At 42.0% G+C, this 17,442-nt stretch overlaps 1 protein-coding gene across 3 annotated transcripts in view; it reads right to left on the minus strand.

Annotated features, from left to right (window-relative positions):
- The window catches only part of Rhobtb3 (Rho related BTB domain containing 3), a 52,608-nt gene extending 35,462 nt beyond the window's left edge, over positions 1-17,146 (minus strand). The window contains exons 1-4 of one of the 3 annotated variants that reach the window (XM_031359802.1): positions 16,868-17,146; positions 16,544-16,769; positions 12,787-12,973; positions 2,491-2,645 (exon numbers count right to left, since the gene is read on the minus strand). In XM_031359802.1, the coding sequence (XP_031215662.1) occupies positions 2,491-2,645; positions 12,787-12,973; positions 16,544-16,769; positions 16,868-16,869 (570 nt within the window). In that variant the 5' untranslated portion in view covers positions 16,870-17,146. The remainder of the gene's footprint in view (positions 1-2,490; positions 2,646-12,786; positions 12,974-16,543; positions 16,770-16,867) is intronic. The other 2 variants (XM_031359803.1, XM_031359804.1) reach the window with 2 other exon arrangements.
- Between the last annotated feature and the right edge of the window lie 296 nt (positions 17,147-17,442).

Raw genomic sequence — 17,442 nt, forward strand, 5'->3', positions numbered from 1 at the left:
TCTCATGTAACTCATTGTAATTATGTAATTAGCCCAAACAAGTAATATGTACCAAAATCTACAAAATCGCCACTTAGCTCAGTCTTTGTTGACCATCTACTACTGGGCATGGGGCCTTAAGTGTGGTCTGTATACTCAGTAAGACTCCCTTAGAGAAAAACTAATTAAACATTAGGAAGAAAGAGAAACATGGAAAGAGAGATAAGGAGTGATCCTGAGTATTTCAGGCTCCAGAAGCTGGAATGGCCATCCAGGAGATTCTTATCCCAACAGAAATAAAACTAAATCTAACCCATGAAACAGCCATCAAATAAAATCATTAAAGAAAGGTGATACCCACCTACTCCACATAAATTACCAACATATCTCATGGAAATGCAGGCCTTGATCATATGAAAATATTTCAAACTCACTACAATAGAAATGGACTGAATTGTAGCTATTTATTTTTAATAGAAGTCAGTATCATTTATACTTGTTATAATTATAGTCAGATCAGTGAACTCTAGAGAATGAAAAGTCCATAGTCATCTGTGGAAACCGTAATGTTTCAACACAACCATATGTTAAGTCCAAAGATCTCACACTTAAGGTAGAGTTGTTTTGAATGTTGCCTTTCAGATTTGTCTAATGAGAAGGGTTACCTCTCAGAGAGCATGATCGTTTAAGATCAGTCAATTGTTAAAGATGCAGATATTCTCCAAAGGCCTCATAATTCTTAGTATTACCTATGGGATAGGTATTGTATGTTGAGACTTAAAATGAATACAAGTCACACCAGCACCACAGCTGAACCAAAGCCTGGCTCCTTCACATCCAACAAGGAGCTAGCTACAGAAACAGCCCTATGTATGTGACTTTTGAAAACATTTTTTTATACAATATATTCTAACTACAGTTTCCCGCCCTCTACAAGTCCTCTCAGGTTCTCCCCGGCCCTTCATTCCCTCTTTATAAAACAAACAGGCAAACAAACTAACAAACAAAAGGCTTAAGAAACACAAACACACACACACACACACACACAAAGAAACAAAACACATAAAAACATTAAAATCGGAAACCCTACAATACAATCAAAAGACCAGAAAGATTGAGGGAAAGAAAGCCCAAACAAAGCAATATGTATCAAAATCTACAAAATCACCACTTAGCTCAGTCTTTGTTGGCCACCTACTACCGGGCATGGGGCCTTAAGTGTGGTTTGTATACTCAGTGAGACTCCCTTAGAGAGAAACTAATCTTGTCCTTTGCAAATGGTTGTCAACTGAACATGGCTTGTGTAGGGGTGAGGCCTCTAATGCACTCGCCCCTTTCAGCACTGGGAACACATCTGGCTTAGACCTGTGCAGGCCCCGTGCACTCCACCACTGTCTCTGAGTCCATATGTGTGCTAGTCCTGCTGTGTTTGGATAGCACTGTCCCCTTTGTGCCATCCATCCTCTGTGGCTTGTACACTCTTTCTGTCTCCTCTTGCACATAGTTCCCTGAGTCCTGAAGGGAAGGTACATAGAACTGAGTGTACCTTTGAATCAGAACAAGATTGGTTGTGAAGTCTTGCTGAACCATGCATAAAAGAAAATCAGGGTTTGTGTGTGTGTGTGTGTTTGTGTGTGTGTGTGTTTTTCCAACTAATAAAGTGAACGCTTAGGGCCCACTTGTTCAGGTTACAAGGCTCATCCAGCTGTATATCAGATATTATAAACCAGGATGGGGAGACAGTTCTATCAGTAACCTGACCCATGTTGGGGGGAAAATGCTGGCCATGGTGGGAAGTACTTGTAATCTCGGCACTAAGAAGGTAGAGACATGCAGGTCCCTGGGACTCATTGGACAGCCAGCTTTGCCGTTGGTGAGCTCCAGGTCGATAAGATCTAGTCTCAGCAAACAAGGTAGACAAGAAGAACAACATTCAGGATTGACCTCTGACCTCTACATAACATATATTACCAACCCCTCCCCCATGCTCCAGTAATGCCAAGTGGGTGAAGCATGCTTCTAAGACCAGCTCTGGGGTGGAAAATACAGGTAGATCTTTGAGTGACACTGACGAGCCAGCCTAGCTCGCTTGGAAGTTCTAGGCCAGTGAGAGTCTGTCTTTAAAGAAAGTGAGATGTGTCTGATAACACCTAGGGATGTCCTCTGGCCTTTACATGCAAGTTTGAACAAATGGACCCATATCCACATGCAGGCATATGTATGTGCACACACACACATATGTACACACACATACAAGATAACTATAAACTTGTGTAAGTTTGTATAATAATATGAGATTTTGACAGATACAAAGACCAATACAGTATCAATTCTGAAAGATTCCAAAACTCCTAATAGATGATAAAAATGTCTGATTAAGTCTATACTACTAACTCATTGTTTCTTAAGGTTAAAACAAAGCATGCTTATAAAACTAAAGCTCCAATTGATACCCTAGAAAACAGCTAAAGTGGCAGCCCAACAAATGACCTCATAGGGCTTTCTACTTACCACTCCTCCAAAGTACTTTCCAATGTAGAAATCATCAAGGCTGTGGAGTTCCAGATAGGTAGCTCCCAGTTCTTTGGCGAGTTGGATCCCTTCTGTGGTGGTAACACAGCTCCCTCGGTCTGAAGTACACAGGGGGCATGTACAAGGCAATTCTTCTGAGGAAAGGAATATAAAAACAAAGAGTTCTCAAATTAATCAGGAAAAAAAGTACATAGGAGTATGAATGCTAATGAATACAACCACTATATAACAAGCTCAAAGCGTCTGTGTTGACAAAGAGAAAGTCCTCAGATGAACAGGCATTGACCATAGGAGAACAAATAGCGTTTTAGGGAACCAGAGGATTTAGAAGTTGCTGAGCGGATAGCATGAGAGGAAGCATAGCAATGGTGCTCCCCATCATCTTATCATGGGACAATTAGATCAAATTCAACCATTCGACTGATTGATCGCCCACACTAACCATGAGAACAGAGGAATGGATCTTCTTTTGTCATAAATTGTCCTCTATCACCAAATTTGAATAAATCTTACACTTTTATTTTAATGGATCCCTTAATTTGACCTTAATTTTAAAGTTGCATGCCACCCCCTCATAAATTTCATATGAAGTGCATTCTTAATGTAGTCATCTAGTTCTACAACATTCTCTGAAGATTTATTTTATTTTATGTTTGAGTATTTTGCCTACATATATCATATATTTCTGTGCAGCATGAGTACTAGCAAAGGCCAGAAGACAGTGCTGGATTGCCTGGAACTGGAATTACAGATAATTATGAGGTGCCGTGTGGTGTTGGGAAAGGAATCCGGGTGCTCTGAAAGAGTGGCCAGTGCTCTTACCTGCTGAGCCACCTCCCAAGCTCCCTAAAACATTAGTTTTAGAGATAAAACTAAATCAAATCAAAATTTATAGAGTAAAAGTATTTAATAAAAAAAGTGAACTTCTCAGGACTTATATGTGAATAACAGCCAAATTTACAACTGGAAAAAAGTTTGGCCTATCATATCTTTACAAACACTCTTCCTAAGGCCAAAATACATGTCCAGCTCCATATTCACCAGCCAGCTTTGCTTTGTCTCAGGGATCAATATCAGACGTGCCATGTTCAAACAGAAGCTAAGCCAAAAGAATGAGGCAGTCACAGCAAGAATGGCATGTTGCTGCTAGTTAGTTTCGCATGTTGTTGTTGTGAAACATCTTACAATCTAAGATGTAGAATGGTATGTGGGTGGCCCACTGCTTAGTGGCTGTCCTAGTTAGGACATTATTGCTGTGATGAAATGCCATGACCAAAAGCAGCCTGGAGCGGAAAGGGTTTATTTCACTCACACTTCCATCCAACAGTTTATCATCAAAGGAAGTGAGACAGGAACTCAAATGGGGCAGGAACCTGGAGGCAGAAGCTGATGCAGAGGCCAAGGATGGGTGCTGCTTAATGGCTTGCTCCCCATAGCTAGCTCAGTCTGCTTTCTTATAGAACCCAGGACTGCCAGCCCAGCAATAGTACCCCCCACATTGGGCTGCACCCTCCCCATCAATCAATTAAGAAAATGCCAGAGAGCTGTCTACAGCCAGATCTTATAGAAGTATTTTCTCAGTAGAGGTTCCCTCCTGTCAGATACAGCTGTGTCATGCTGATAGAAAAACTAGCGAGCACAGAGGCCCCCAAAACAACTCTTCTCAGGAGTGGGTCTGAGCACAGGAAAGACTTCAGCAGCAAGGCAGCTAGCTGTACCTGAGATCACACAGTCTCTCCGGAGGTTAGCCTCTTAAAGAAAGACAACTATATCTACCCAGGAATTAGACAAGAGCTACATTCATGGAGAGGACATTACCTTGGGCAAAGCAGCGCCTACCTGCGGAGATGAATGCCTGAAAGGTACTGTGTGCAGCATCAGCTAACAAGCCTCACCACTGACAAAGTGTGTGGAAGAGCCATGAAAAGCATTTGAGTAACACCCTCAGGAAGCACACAAAAACCACGCTACCCAGCTACGGTACACAGATGGAACGTGTACGCCTAGGTATGGGATGTGTGCCACAGCATCTGAAGAAAGGTCAAAAGATAACTTTCTAGAGTCAGTTCTTTCCTTCCACGATGTGGGTTCCAGGATTCAAATCCCTGTCCTCAGTCTTGGCAGCGAGCACCTTTAGCCACTGAACTGTGTCATCTTAAAGCTCAGAAACCAGGGAGTAGTGGCACACGCCTTCAATCCCAGCACTCAGGAGGCGGAGGCAGGCAGATCTCTGTGCATGAGAGGTCAATCTGGTCTACACAGTGAGTTTCAGGACAGTTACCTAGGGAGACCCTGTGTCACAAAGAATGAATAAATAAAAATAAAGTTCAGAAACCATGTGCTTCTATCTTTATTTTACAGAAGAGGAGACTGCACCTCAGATCAGTCAGGTGACTTAGGTTTTCAAAGCAGAGACTGAAAAACAAAGACAAAAGTGTCACTGGCTCCACCTGATACAAAAAAAAAAAAGAAAAAGTGGCATATCCAAAAACAGAATTTAGAAGTTTGAATAGAGATGATCAGTTCCCAAAACAGTGACTAGAAACACTATTAAGCCACACTTCTTTAATTATGCCATACATCCTAATCTGAACATATTTTTTTCTAAGATTTCTTCAGTTTGTAACAAGCTACTCATGTAGCATTTGGGCTTTCTTGAGAAAGAACAATTGGCTTCTCTCTTTACAAGGCCTTTGTGAACAGTGCCTTGATTTTTCTGAAGACAGAGGCCTTCTTATGTTTACAAAGGTCTCCTTATGTGGCTGGAAGGGGGTAGGTTTGCAGATCACTTTACTTAGCGTTCCTTCTGGATAAAATTAAGCAAAGTCATCAGTGTTCTGAGAGGAGAATGAACCTGATGGACAAGTACGGCAACAACCCAACTCTGAGGAAAAGTGATTTTTGTTTGAAGCCAGTGGAGTGATGTTTCTTTCTACTCAGCAGGAAAGAAAACAGTCGCACAATTAGCTGTCACTTGACTAGTTACATGTTTTCTGGATCTCCAAGGATTTCTTTAAACCTGCTGTAAACAATTTTTTTTTCCCAATTGGTTACTTTGAGGGTCTCTTCTGAACCATCCCTGTGTTTCCACATATGCACTAGCTAAAGTTATTGTAACATTCTATGCAAAAGTCTTCTTGAGCTGGCTATAGGAGACTGGATAAAATACTGATGGACTAAATACTAAATACATTCATACTAAGCATAACCACCGGAGGACCCAAAATAACACTTAATATTTAATACAGTCCTTCAGGTTGTAGTGACCGCCAGACATAAAATTAATTTTTTTGCTACTTCATAACTGTAATTTTGCTACTGTTATAAACTGTAATGTAAGTATCTGATATGCAGGATATCTGAGATGCAACCTCTGTGAAAAGGCCACGTGATCCCCAAAGGGGTCAAGACCCACACACTGAGAACCGCTACACTTTGTAGACCAGAATGGCCTTGAACTTTCAGAGATCTACAGATCTCATGGCCACAGCAGCTCTGGGAATCAGAATTAGCACTATCTTCAGACTGCCCCTGAACACAGGAACGAACACACACACACACACACACACACACACACGCACACGCACACGCACACACACACACTTAAGATATTATCATAAGATGTCTTCATTTTTTTTTTTTAAACAGTGAGGTCCTGCATTTGAATACATAGCATCTCTTTCAGAGTAGTGGCATCGAGAATAGGGTGCCATTGTTGGCAAGTTTTAGAAATTCTCTTGATAAATTCTAGCTCAGTAATATATACAAGTTTCAGAGCTTGAAAGATAACTTGAAAAAAAAAAAAAGAAAGAGAAAACATGAAAGGCAAGATGCCCATTTACTGAAATTTAAAACTATGGATGCATCCTAGGGATACTACAGATTTGTCCTTCAAAGATATTTTCACTATGTACTAAAACCCAAATTTGTGCTGGGGACGTGGCTCAGGGTGTGTGCACATACCTGCAATCGCAGGAGTGGTGAGAGGGAGGCAGGTGGATTATAAATTCAATGTCATTCTTGTTTATTTAATGAGTTCAAGGTTAGTCTGGGCTTCAAGAGACACTGTCTCAAAAAAGCAAAAATCCAAAAATTTATTCAGAGCCAAGGATGTAAAACTGTCACATTGCCAAGTTTGTACAAAAAAAAAAAAAATGTGTAATAGGGTCAACCGTGGTTGTAACCTCTGCCTTTTAGAAGCTGAAATATGAGGATAGCAAATTCGTGCTATGCCAGCTTCATAGCAATTACTATCTCAAACAAACAAATGTATGCATGCATACTTACACACATATACACACACACACAAAGAAACAAAACTGCTTTGCTAAATAAGTTCTCACAAGATTTCCAAGATTACCAGCTCAATGAAATGTACTGTAGGAGCTGAGGCGGTGGGGGCAGTAAAGCCTGTGAGTTAGCAGCCAGACTTAGCTCTATAGGTAATATGTAATCACATCTTTACTCAATTGATTTCATGATGTTAATGAAAATGACTATTTTTCATTTAGATTATTTATAAACAATGTATTTACCCACTGACAAGGCATTTATTAGTACCTACTACCAATAAAGATAGAAAGATACAAAGCTGAAGGACTCATGACCAACTGACCAGGGCAGACATGACTGCAAACATTTGCAACATAGAGAATACCAAAATAAAGGTATACAAAGTTACCAGAGGAACAGAGGAGACGATCTCCATGGAGGGTGTACAGAAAAGGTAATAGTTCACAGGTAAGGATGAGTCTGCTAAGCTGTTACAGAAGGGGGTTGTGCAAGGGGCACTGGCTGCAATCAGAACAGACAGTGTGAGCAGAGGTGTAGGCCAGAACAAGAAACCCACTTCCACTCAAATAAAAAAAAAACCTTCTTTTTATAACTTTTATTTATGTTTACATGTATTTCCGTGTGTATCTGCCACATGTAGATGGGTACCTGTGGAATCTGGAAAAGGATGCTGACTTCCCTGGAGTTCTAAGTAGTTGTTCTGGGAATCAAACTCAGGTCCTCTGGAGGAACAGAGGCATCTCTCCAGTTCCATATTTCCACTTTTAAAATCTCAAGATGGCAAAGCTAAGCCCATACTGCTCTCTCTCTTATCTGCTAAACCATACATGTGACTCAATAAAAGGGAGCTGTTAAAGAGGAGGAGGGGGGGGGAGGGAAGAAGGAAGGGTAGGAGATGAGAGAGAGGACTGAGTACACAGAAATATTAAAATCAAGCGAGATGACATCAGTCCAGGCACTAGCAACACCTGGCAAACGAGAGCAGACAGCAGCAGGACTAAAGTGGAGTGTGAAGCCAGAGTAAAGGTGGTTTTCACACACTGAAGCAACATCCAGAGTGTTCCCAGCTCTAACGTGGGAAGCAGGAAACAGCAGGACCGCAGGCAGATGGCTGGCACATGGCCAAAGCACACGGGTAAGGAAACAGCTAGCTCCACTAACCCTGTGTACACTCCCACGTCTACCCCAGCCACAGACAGCAGCTGCCCAGAGCAAGAGAAAGGAATCAAGCCAGCCAGAAAAACCAAGTGCAAAAGTAAATAAACAAAAATTTCCCTACCATTTGAGAAACTGCTATATCTTGAAACAAAACTCACTGAAAGAAGAACTTACAATACCTAAGACGAAATCCGCTTAACATTCAACCAAAGAGAATTAACTATAATTAACTGAGTTATTTTTAAGGAACTATATCTTTAAGTATCTTTAAGTATCTAAAAGTATCTTTAAGTCAGGAAGAAGAAACCATTTAGAGGTTTTAGACCCCAAAAAATGTTGAAATTAAAATTTTAAACAAGAAAAGTGGCAGAAAAAAAAAAAAACTTTGTACAAGTCAGAGAGAAGAAGCCAAGAAGAAAGCAACCTAAAGATACTCTGTGATTCAGATGCTTGGGAAGCTGAAGCAAGAAGGCCACGAGTTCAAGGCCAGCCTGGGGACAGGGTAAGATGCTACCACAAAGAAAGAGGGGTGAGAGAGAGGGAGAAGGGATTCAGCAAGAGAAAATAAGAAAGCTATGAGTGTTGGGAAAGATCCAGAATTATTAACATCAGCCCACTGAGGGCCTGTAAAGAGTGAAAAAAATGGTGGGGTGCTGACAGCAGCAGCCACAAGTCAAGACTCCTTCAGAGAGTAAAGGGTCAGGCTCTTCAAGGAGTCCGGTGTGATTTTTACCAAAAGTGGGAATTGTGTCCTACAATGTTCAAGCTGTAGTCAGAAGCCGGATCATGATGGAGTTTGTATTTCAGATAAGGAGTTAACAATACGAAGTTACTAACATGGATACAATTGCTGGGAAAGAAAAAAAAAGTACTAATGGGAACCCCTGATTTAAAAACCGATTTCAAGTCCGGCTTCACTGCAAGAACCTGGACACAATGACACCTTCAACGGTGTGTAACCCAGAACCCAGCTGGCCATTTCTGATCACCATCCCCACTAAATGGAACCTGAACTACTAGAGTGATGTCTAAGTTTGTGATGACTTCCAGCAAATGAGAAAGCACTGAAAACTGACTGGAGCTAGCCTGGAAAGGCACCAGAGTAATAGATCACAAAATACTGAACGGTAAAAAAAACAGTCCTTATAAACCATAATGAAGGTAAAGAGTCGAGCGGGAGGAGGGGCACAGAGAGAAGCAGAAGCTGCTCATAGAGGAAAACCAACTACAGAGTAAGAGAGGACAGATCACACTATTGCAGGTATGTGTTCTGCAACTTATACAAAACGATAGGTCAAAACCCTTGTAAAATGTCCATGTCATAAAGCTTCCACCAAAAGAAAACAACACTGAGGACCAATTGTAGATTAAAGATTAAAGATAGGATAACTAAATGTAGGATAGTGTTTACATCTTGAACTGGAAAAAAAAACCAGCTACTGGAATAAGAAAGAAAATGTAAATGTGGATATTTTAAATAATAGCCTACCAGATAAAAATATCTCACGTTTCTTGAGTGATGGCCATGTTATACACAAGATATGAATAATAGTTTGTTCTTATATGATAACTATTGAAGCCATCAGGAGTGAAAGAAAATCCCATGTTTACAATGTAGTCTCAAATTATCTAGAAGAGAAAATGCATGCGTGCATGTATATGCATGTGTGTTACAAATTCTGCAATTCAATGTTTTATTCTTGACAGTTTTCTTAAGTTTGAAATTTGAAAATATAAAAGTGAAAAATTAAGTTCCTAAAAAAAATTCAAAGCACTGACTGTGCTCATCTCACTTGTATTCTGACAGGATTTTTCTCAGTTTACTTCAGAAAGAAGTAAGCAAAAGCAGGAGGTGAGACCCAGTCTACTATGACACTTACACTTCAAGCTGTCTGTACTTTCTATGGAAATACCTGGGAGAAAACTCAACGATGTATTCTTCTGACACAATTACATGCTGCTGTCAAATGGGCAAATAATATATATGTTTGATTACCATCACTGTCTCTTTGCATTCTTTAAGGTTCTATTGGAGGAGGCCACTCTGAAGGAGCCGTCAGTGTTCTCTGGATGCTACCAAGTAAATGGACTTCAGGTTCAGAAAGCTGTCACTCATAGCCTGCAACGCCTCCTGAGACTGGTAAGCATATGGTAATTGTCCTGGCACAGGAGTGACTTTCAGAAATATTCTGGCCACACAGTGCAGACCTGACATCAGAAACCATAATGCTCTGAGCTGAAATAGGAACACAACATGAACTCAGGTGCCTGGGGCTAGAAAGATGTAGAGAGTGAAGAAATTAGAACAAAAACTAATTATCACTCTCTTCTCTCTACAGGAAATATCACAAAGTAATGCACATGAAGCTATCATCAGAGAATTTACAACCCAAAAGACAAAAGAATAAAATTAAAACAAATGGTCAGCTGTTAAATAGAAGCATCTTTTAGGCTATTGTGTTAGACAATAGTGGCATTTAACAGTTTTTCATATTTGAAATTTGTTTTATTATTTATATATTATAAATAAATATTTATTTTTATATTTGTGTTGTGGGTATTTAAAAACTGTATAAATTTGAGGACCTCCAAATATCTGCAGCTTACCCATTTAGGAACCCCCCCCAAAAAGTCCACTTTGAAAGATTAAATAAGGGCCTAGAGAAACAGTTCAGCAGTTACTGCTCCAGCAGAGGGCCCATGTTTGGTTGCTAGCACCCACACTGGGCAGCTTACAACCACCAGTAACTCCAGTGTGAGGGGATCTAATACCCACTGAAGGACTGCATGAACGGGGTAGACATAAAGCCATGCAGATGTACACATACACATACATACATTAAAAAAAAAAGACACCAAAAAAACTTAAAATAACAAAGAATTGAAACTCAGTAGGGATGACAACAATAAAGTGAGATTTACTTAGTACAAAATCAAACAAGTTTCTCAACTCACTAGACATGGGTGATGGGAGAGAAAAATGAGTTTAGCAGGGTGTACAGAGAGGCAGAGGGAATTCAGTAGGCAGAGGGTCATATCCATGGGAATACAGGTGAGGGGACAGGCTACAGCCATATCAGCGGAATTAAGCTATCACATGTATGTAAGTGTGTACAAAGAACGCCAGGGACACAACATGCAAGTTTATGTCTAGGTAGGAGAAATGAAGCTTCAGTACCAAATAGCCTTTCTGTATTGCTGGTGCACATAGGAGGTCATGGAGGGCACCAGAGAAGAAGGGAGAGGTTAGAAGAACCAGGAAACAGGATAGTGGAGCAGGAAGTGTTTGGCTAATTTCAAAGAGAGAATTGTTACTAAAGTGCAACAAATTTGACCAGCAAGCATTTAATGCTCACTCAGGAGAGCTTAATGAAAAATACAACAGCTGAAGGCGAAGCTCCAAGAAGCTGGGCTGACTACTGAAGGGGAAGCTGTCTCAAGAATTAAGGATAACTCTTTCAAGAATCATGAACAGGAAAGAAAAGAAGAATTTGGAGAAGTTCTGAGAAGGGGAGGTCAAGGGGAGGTCAAGCTTGTTTTCTCTATAAGTACTAGGGTGAAAACTGACCTGGCCCACGGTCCAGCAATCCACTGGAAGGAACAACCCAAGTACCAAAAGGACAGTGCAGACATAGTTTATGGCACATTTATACAATGGCATACTATACAGCAATTAAATGAGGAAGCAATATGTTCACATTCCTACTGTGCAACTCTGTGATGTTCAGGAACAGCCAAGACCATCAGAGGCCAGAGAGCAACAGCTTCCTCTACGGAGGCTATTATGCATAAGTAAAACACATTAAATGTACTCTTGGGTTAGCAAACCATAGGTTCCTCACTGTGCTGGTATCAACTTGATACCAGCTAGAGTCATTTTGGAAGTGGAAACCTCCACTGAGAAAATGCCCCGTGGTACATCTTGGCTGATAACTGACGTAGGAGGACCCAACTCCATGTGGGTTATACCTCCCCTGGGTTGGTGGTCCTGGTTCTATAAGAAAGCAGCTTTAGCATGTCATGAAGGGCGAGCCTATATGCAGCACTCCTCCATAACTTCTGCTTCAGTTCCCACCTTGAGGTTTCAGCCTTGCTTGAGCTCCTGTCCCGATTTCTCTCCGTGATGGAATTACCTGCAACCTTCCTTTTGTCGTGGTGCCTTATCACAGCAATAGAAACCTAACTAAGACATTTTGCTATACCACAATTTTCAAAGTTTTTTTAAACAAAGAATTCAAATTTAAAGACCGTTTTACTAAGGAAACACCCCCGAGTAAACTTAGAAAATACTACCAAATCAAAATGAGTCCTGGGTTGTCCTTGAGATATCTGATGGTCTTGTGCAGGAGAGCACAGTCCGAGACAGCCTGAGTCATAGGCACCTTCCAGCGTGTGGTAATAAACAGCTCTTTTCTCAAGCTGAGCTGTGAGTGTGTTCCACTCACTCCCAGTTATCTGTCTAACCATCCTGCTCACATGCACGCATCTCTTCATGGGGAATCTAGCCTTGCCCATCGCATGGACCTTAAGGTAGTCAATGTGATATTATTAAGGCTCAAAGCCAGCCTAATAACACATTTCATATGCCAAAAGAACACAGTTACTGATACACAGTAGGAGAGCAACTTAAGGGAAGATTTGTATGTAAGCCACAGTAGAAGTCTGTGAATCTCTCATCTAATACCTAAAGAACAATGAGATGACAGCTGGCATTTGAACCCACAGTTGTTTACCTTTTCAAACAGAACTGTATTAATCATTAATCAACTCTGCTTTGTAAACATGGTGTTTGCATGCTCATTACAAAAAAAATTTCATACTTACCATTTTGTCTCGTGCCAACAGCCGCAATGATTACTGGAACTGAGTTTGATGCTCTTTTAATCACTGGAATATAATTATCCTTTACTTCATGGAATGAAAACTTGTCATTTACATTGTATTTTATCACAATGATGTCGGCACCCCCAATTAGGTTTCGGGAGGTGTACCAATCACTGTCAAAAATGTCCTAAACAAAAATGAAAACATCAACATTTAGTTCGTTTATCTTCAAATCAATCCCCAAAGTCACTGTCAGATCAGTTATAATTATAACCTGCTAGTGTAAATGTTCCATGTATGTTGGCTTTTAGAAGTTATGAAAATGTATTTTTAAATGACATGGTGGTTTGATTAAGGATGAGCCCATAGACTTTGAATGCTTGGTTCCCAGTTGGTGGAACTCTTAGGAGGTAAGTAAATTGTTGGCCTATGAATGTTTACACTTTGATATGTGAGTCCAAAACATGGTTAAGAGTGTTCAAATCAGCCAATCAAGCAAGATCTACATGATGGAGCTTTTAGCCTATGACAGAAATGCCCGTTTATAGAGAGAGGTTCCCATCCCATCTCCATACCTAACCTCCTTAGGAAGCCTATTGAGAATGAGTGTTGTGCTGCAGAATTTTTAAATAGGAAGGAAGTATCAACAGCAGAACAGATAAAGCATATTTTAAAGGAACAAAAGAACAGAAATAGGAAGGCGAACAGCTGTCAGGGTCAAAGGCAAAGGACTGAGGATGGTTCAGGATATAGTGTTATGGTGTAAGGGGCAAAGGGCAGGGGGAGAAGTGAACACACAGATATAGCCCATAAAGTTGAGAACACCTAACTCCCAAGTCAACAAAACACAAAATCCCATCGGCCCCAAGCATATCTGTAAATATCCAGATTCAGAATAGGCAAGTGAAATACAGTACGGAAGCTGAAAGGTAACAGTAATAACAAGAAAAGATCAGAGACCTGGGATTCAAAACCCAGCAGCCATTTAACACCCAGAAAACAAGGTGGAAATTGGTTTTCACATTCCAATAGTTTGGAATCCCAGAGTTACTGGAGAATTATGGGGGGCATTAAGAGACATTAAGAGAAAACATGGGGAAGGATGGCTTAAGTATTAGCAATTTACTCTGTGGTGTTGAGGCTAAAACAACAACAAACATTTAGTTGTAACACAATTTAGAGCTTTAAGCCCTTTACAAGAAAATAGGAATAAACATCATGGTTTATTCACTTTTATTCATTCATTCATTCATTTCTCAGTTCTTTGAGACAGTCTAATGTAGCCTAGGCTAACCCAAACTCATAACTGTCCTTCATCTGCCTCCCAAGTGCTGGGATTATAGGCATGAGCCAGGAGGTCCAGCTAACCTCATTGCTTTAGAACATATTTTTTACAGAGAGGAAAACAAAAATCTAGAAATATGAAATTAAATAATAATATGACTGCAAAAGAGAGAGGTAGGAGAATCTAAGCTATGAACTTTACCTAATAAGTTTGAAGCAGATGTCTTTAAAAAGTGTCAAGATGGATGGCAAGCAGCCAGAGGAGGGCTAGCCAGCTACATCAAGCAACTCAGAAAGGGACACTCCCCCAGACCCTTCCCACTATGGCAGCAGTGACACCTTCCTTTCAGGCTACCTCACAGAGAAAATGCTTCACTGGTTTCTAGAAATATGAAGGAAATCCATGTGTCCCAGCCCTTGTAAATCCTTTCCAGGATTTCGTTGGGATGTTACACAACAAACTTGGGGGCCACAGTGGAGAGTCAAGCTCATCTTTAAAAAAAAAAAAATCTGAGTTCCTACAGGGAAACAAGAACTTCATCTTTTGATTAGTGTGTGCAGGTCCTGCACCGGCGTAAACCTTGACTGACGTGAGAGACTCTCCCGTATACAGTATATGACTGCACTAAAGCTGTAATGTGCACTTTATTACAGCAGCTATCACTTTTGGAGCACCTAGAGCCTCCACACTTGGGACTTTACCCTTCAGCACAGCTCCAGGGTAGATAGGGAAAACAAACCTGAGAGGGGGTGAAGCATTTACCAAAAACCACATGGAGTGGGAGCATGGGGTCTGAAAGCTGTTCCTTTTGTTGTCCAAAGCACTGTCTGATAGTCTGACTCAGCAGGGATGCCAATCCCAGCTGACAGGCATCACCAACCTTCATATTTCAGCGGAATTTACTTACGATCAAGAGGGAGGCCCAGCAGCTCGGAGTGAATAACTGCCTATGTAATTCACTGTGCTGGAGGACTCATCCGAATTGGGAAGTTGTATCCAGGACAAAGGTGTTGTCACAGACTGTGAGCGCACACAATAGGAATTCCCCTACTAAAGTGTAACAGTCAGGATGTGACAAGAGTTCAAGACCACAAAGTTTATTTAATCCAGTTTGAAGATTTTGTTTTATCTATTTTATTTTTATAAAATGGGTGTCTTTTTCCTAAATTAACACAGGCAGGAAAGGGTTAACTCTCAACCCTTCCCCCCCCCCCAAAAAGCAATCTTATCTTATATTTTCTATATTTACTTCATCAATTTATTACACATTACTCAACAGTATATGAACAAGTAATACTTTTAGGCTCTAAGATCTTTCATAATCAAAGGGCTCAAAGTAACTGTGCCTGCATAGACACCAGTCTGTAAGTCCTCCCTAGTGGCTTCTTTTGATACTCTCATCATTGTCATACCTGAAGGCTAAGTAGCATCCTTTTAATTGAAAAGCATATTTTAAATTTATTTCAGCACATTGATAGGAGTTTCCAGTTAAAGAGTGGTTTTGTTCCATAATCAGGAGATATGCTCAAGAAAATTTTCTCTTTACTTTTTACACATTTCTGTTCAAAAGTATGCTAGGTCTCCTTAGCTCTGCTAGGTTTTAAATGTCTTGTTAATGTAAGAATCTCACATAATATGTACCTTTTTTAAGACCCAGAAGTATAAACATTTATATAGAGAGTAATCTTTACCTGAAAAATATATAACTACAATATCAGCAAGAAATCACAGATTTAGAATTAAATGAAAACATTTGAAATACTGTGCTACTGTGTTATGAAGAGGGAGTTGTCTCCTTTGTCCTTTTATCAAATACTTGAGAGTCAAGCTACTTAAGAGACAAGCTAAGATTTCTTTTATTCAACTATCATAAATAGGAAGATTTATTTAAGTTCTTAAAAATGTTAGTGGTATTTCCAATTTATTAACACTAAAACAAAGGGCAAATATATGAGCATTAGCATTATTAAAAACTAATTTTTTCAGAGGTTAATAAATTTACAAATTAGCCATTTAAAATTAGTTCTCGAGTCCCATCCTTTCTCCCTTTTTCCCATACTATTTCTGATCTGTCCCTGTGAAGAATATTTTTGCCTACATTGAGCTGTAAAGGGCAGTATTTATAGAACACATCTCCCTATCCTCCACAGGGTGGACATGAAAACATGACTCTTGGCCAGTGGAACTTCATGACCCTGTCCCTTGGGGTTGGCACATACTGTCAGCTGTCCACTAAAGAACAAGTCTTGAAACTGCTCTACATTGCCCTGGGGCTTTTTACCTTACAACCGTGCTGCCCCACCACCTCCAAACTGAAACAAAGGACGAGATTTGCAAAAAAAAAAAATGTAAAAACACACAAAAAACAAACAAAACAAAAACAAAACAAAAACTCCCCAGGCAATCAGGAAAATAGGAAACAAGGGGAGGAGGGGTCTTTGGCCTGGGCGCCGCGCAGACACTGCCCCTTACCCAGACGGGACAATCGTGCACCACCAGCTTGACGTTCCCGAACGCACTGGCCTGGTACTCGGTGAACACTGGGCGCGGGACCGTGCTGGCCGCGTTCAGCAACAAGCTACTCTCGTCCCCCGACACCAGCGGGCTTCTCCCCAGGTACGTGCGGATGAGCCCCGACGGCCGGTTGTCCTGATGGAACGTGTCGCCCTCGTTCCCCAACGCCACGATGTGGATGGACCTGCGGGGCCGAGAGGGGCGAGGTGAATGGGTGGGCACGGCCAGGGCGCGTGGCACGTCCCGGACTCGGAGCGTGGCAGGACGGCGATGCATACGTACATGATCGCGGCTGGCAGGGCTGCGGGGAGACGGCAGCGGGTGGCCTGGCAGGGGCCGGGACGACGCTCTTCCTGAAGTCAGCTCATCCCCCAGCCGCGGCCCTTGCGCGCCTACACCGCGGCGCTGCCGGCGCAGAGCGGAGCGGGCCCGGAGTGAGCGGCCGGTCGGGCGCCGGCAGCGCTGCGGTCCCTGGGCGCTGCGCCACCGCCCCGGCTCCGCCTCCGCTCCGCGGGCACCGGGGCCCGCACGTGTCTCCCCGAGAGTCCGGCGAGCGGGGGAGCTGGCTGCCCGCGGAGGCGCCCTCCCCACCCTGAGCCCGGGCGGCGGCCGCGGGACACAAAGGAGCGGTGGGCGCAGGGACAACGCCGGAGCTCGGGAGCTGCTGGCCGCCAATCCGCCTGCAGCAAGTTTGCTCAACTCGGAAGGCTGAAACCCGAGCCGGGAGCGGGGGAGGGGCGGCCTGGCCCCCGCCGGGGACCAGAAGAGAGCCCAGCTAGGAGGCAGCCCCCAGCCCACCCCGAGGTCCGGCGCCCACGCCCGCCTTCACCCAAAGTGTGTTGCCGTTTTTTTGTCAA

Source organism: Mastomys coucha, unplaced genomic scaffold (assembly GCF_008632895.1).
Source record: "Mastomys coucha isolate ucsf_1 unplaced genomic scaffold, UCSF_Mcou_1 pScaffold8, whole genome shotgun sequence".
In the NCBI taxonomy this organism is placed as follows: Eukaryota; Metazoa; Chordata; class Mammalia; order Rodentia; family Muridae; genus Mastomys; species Mastomys coucha.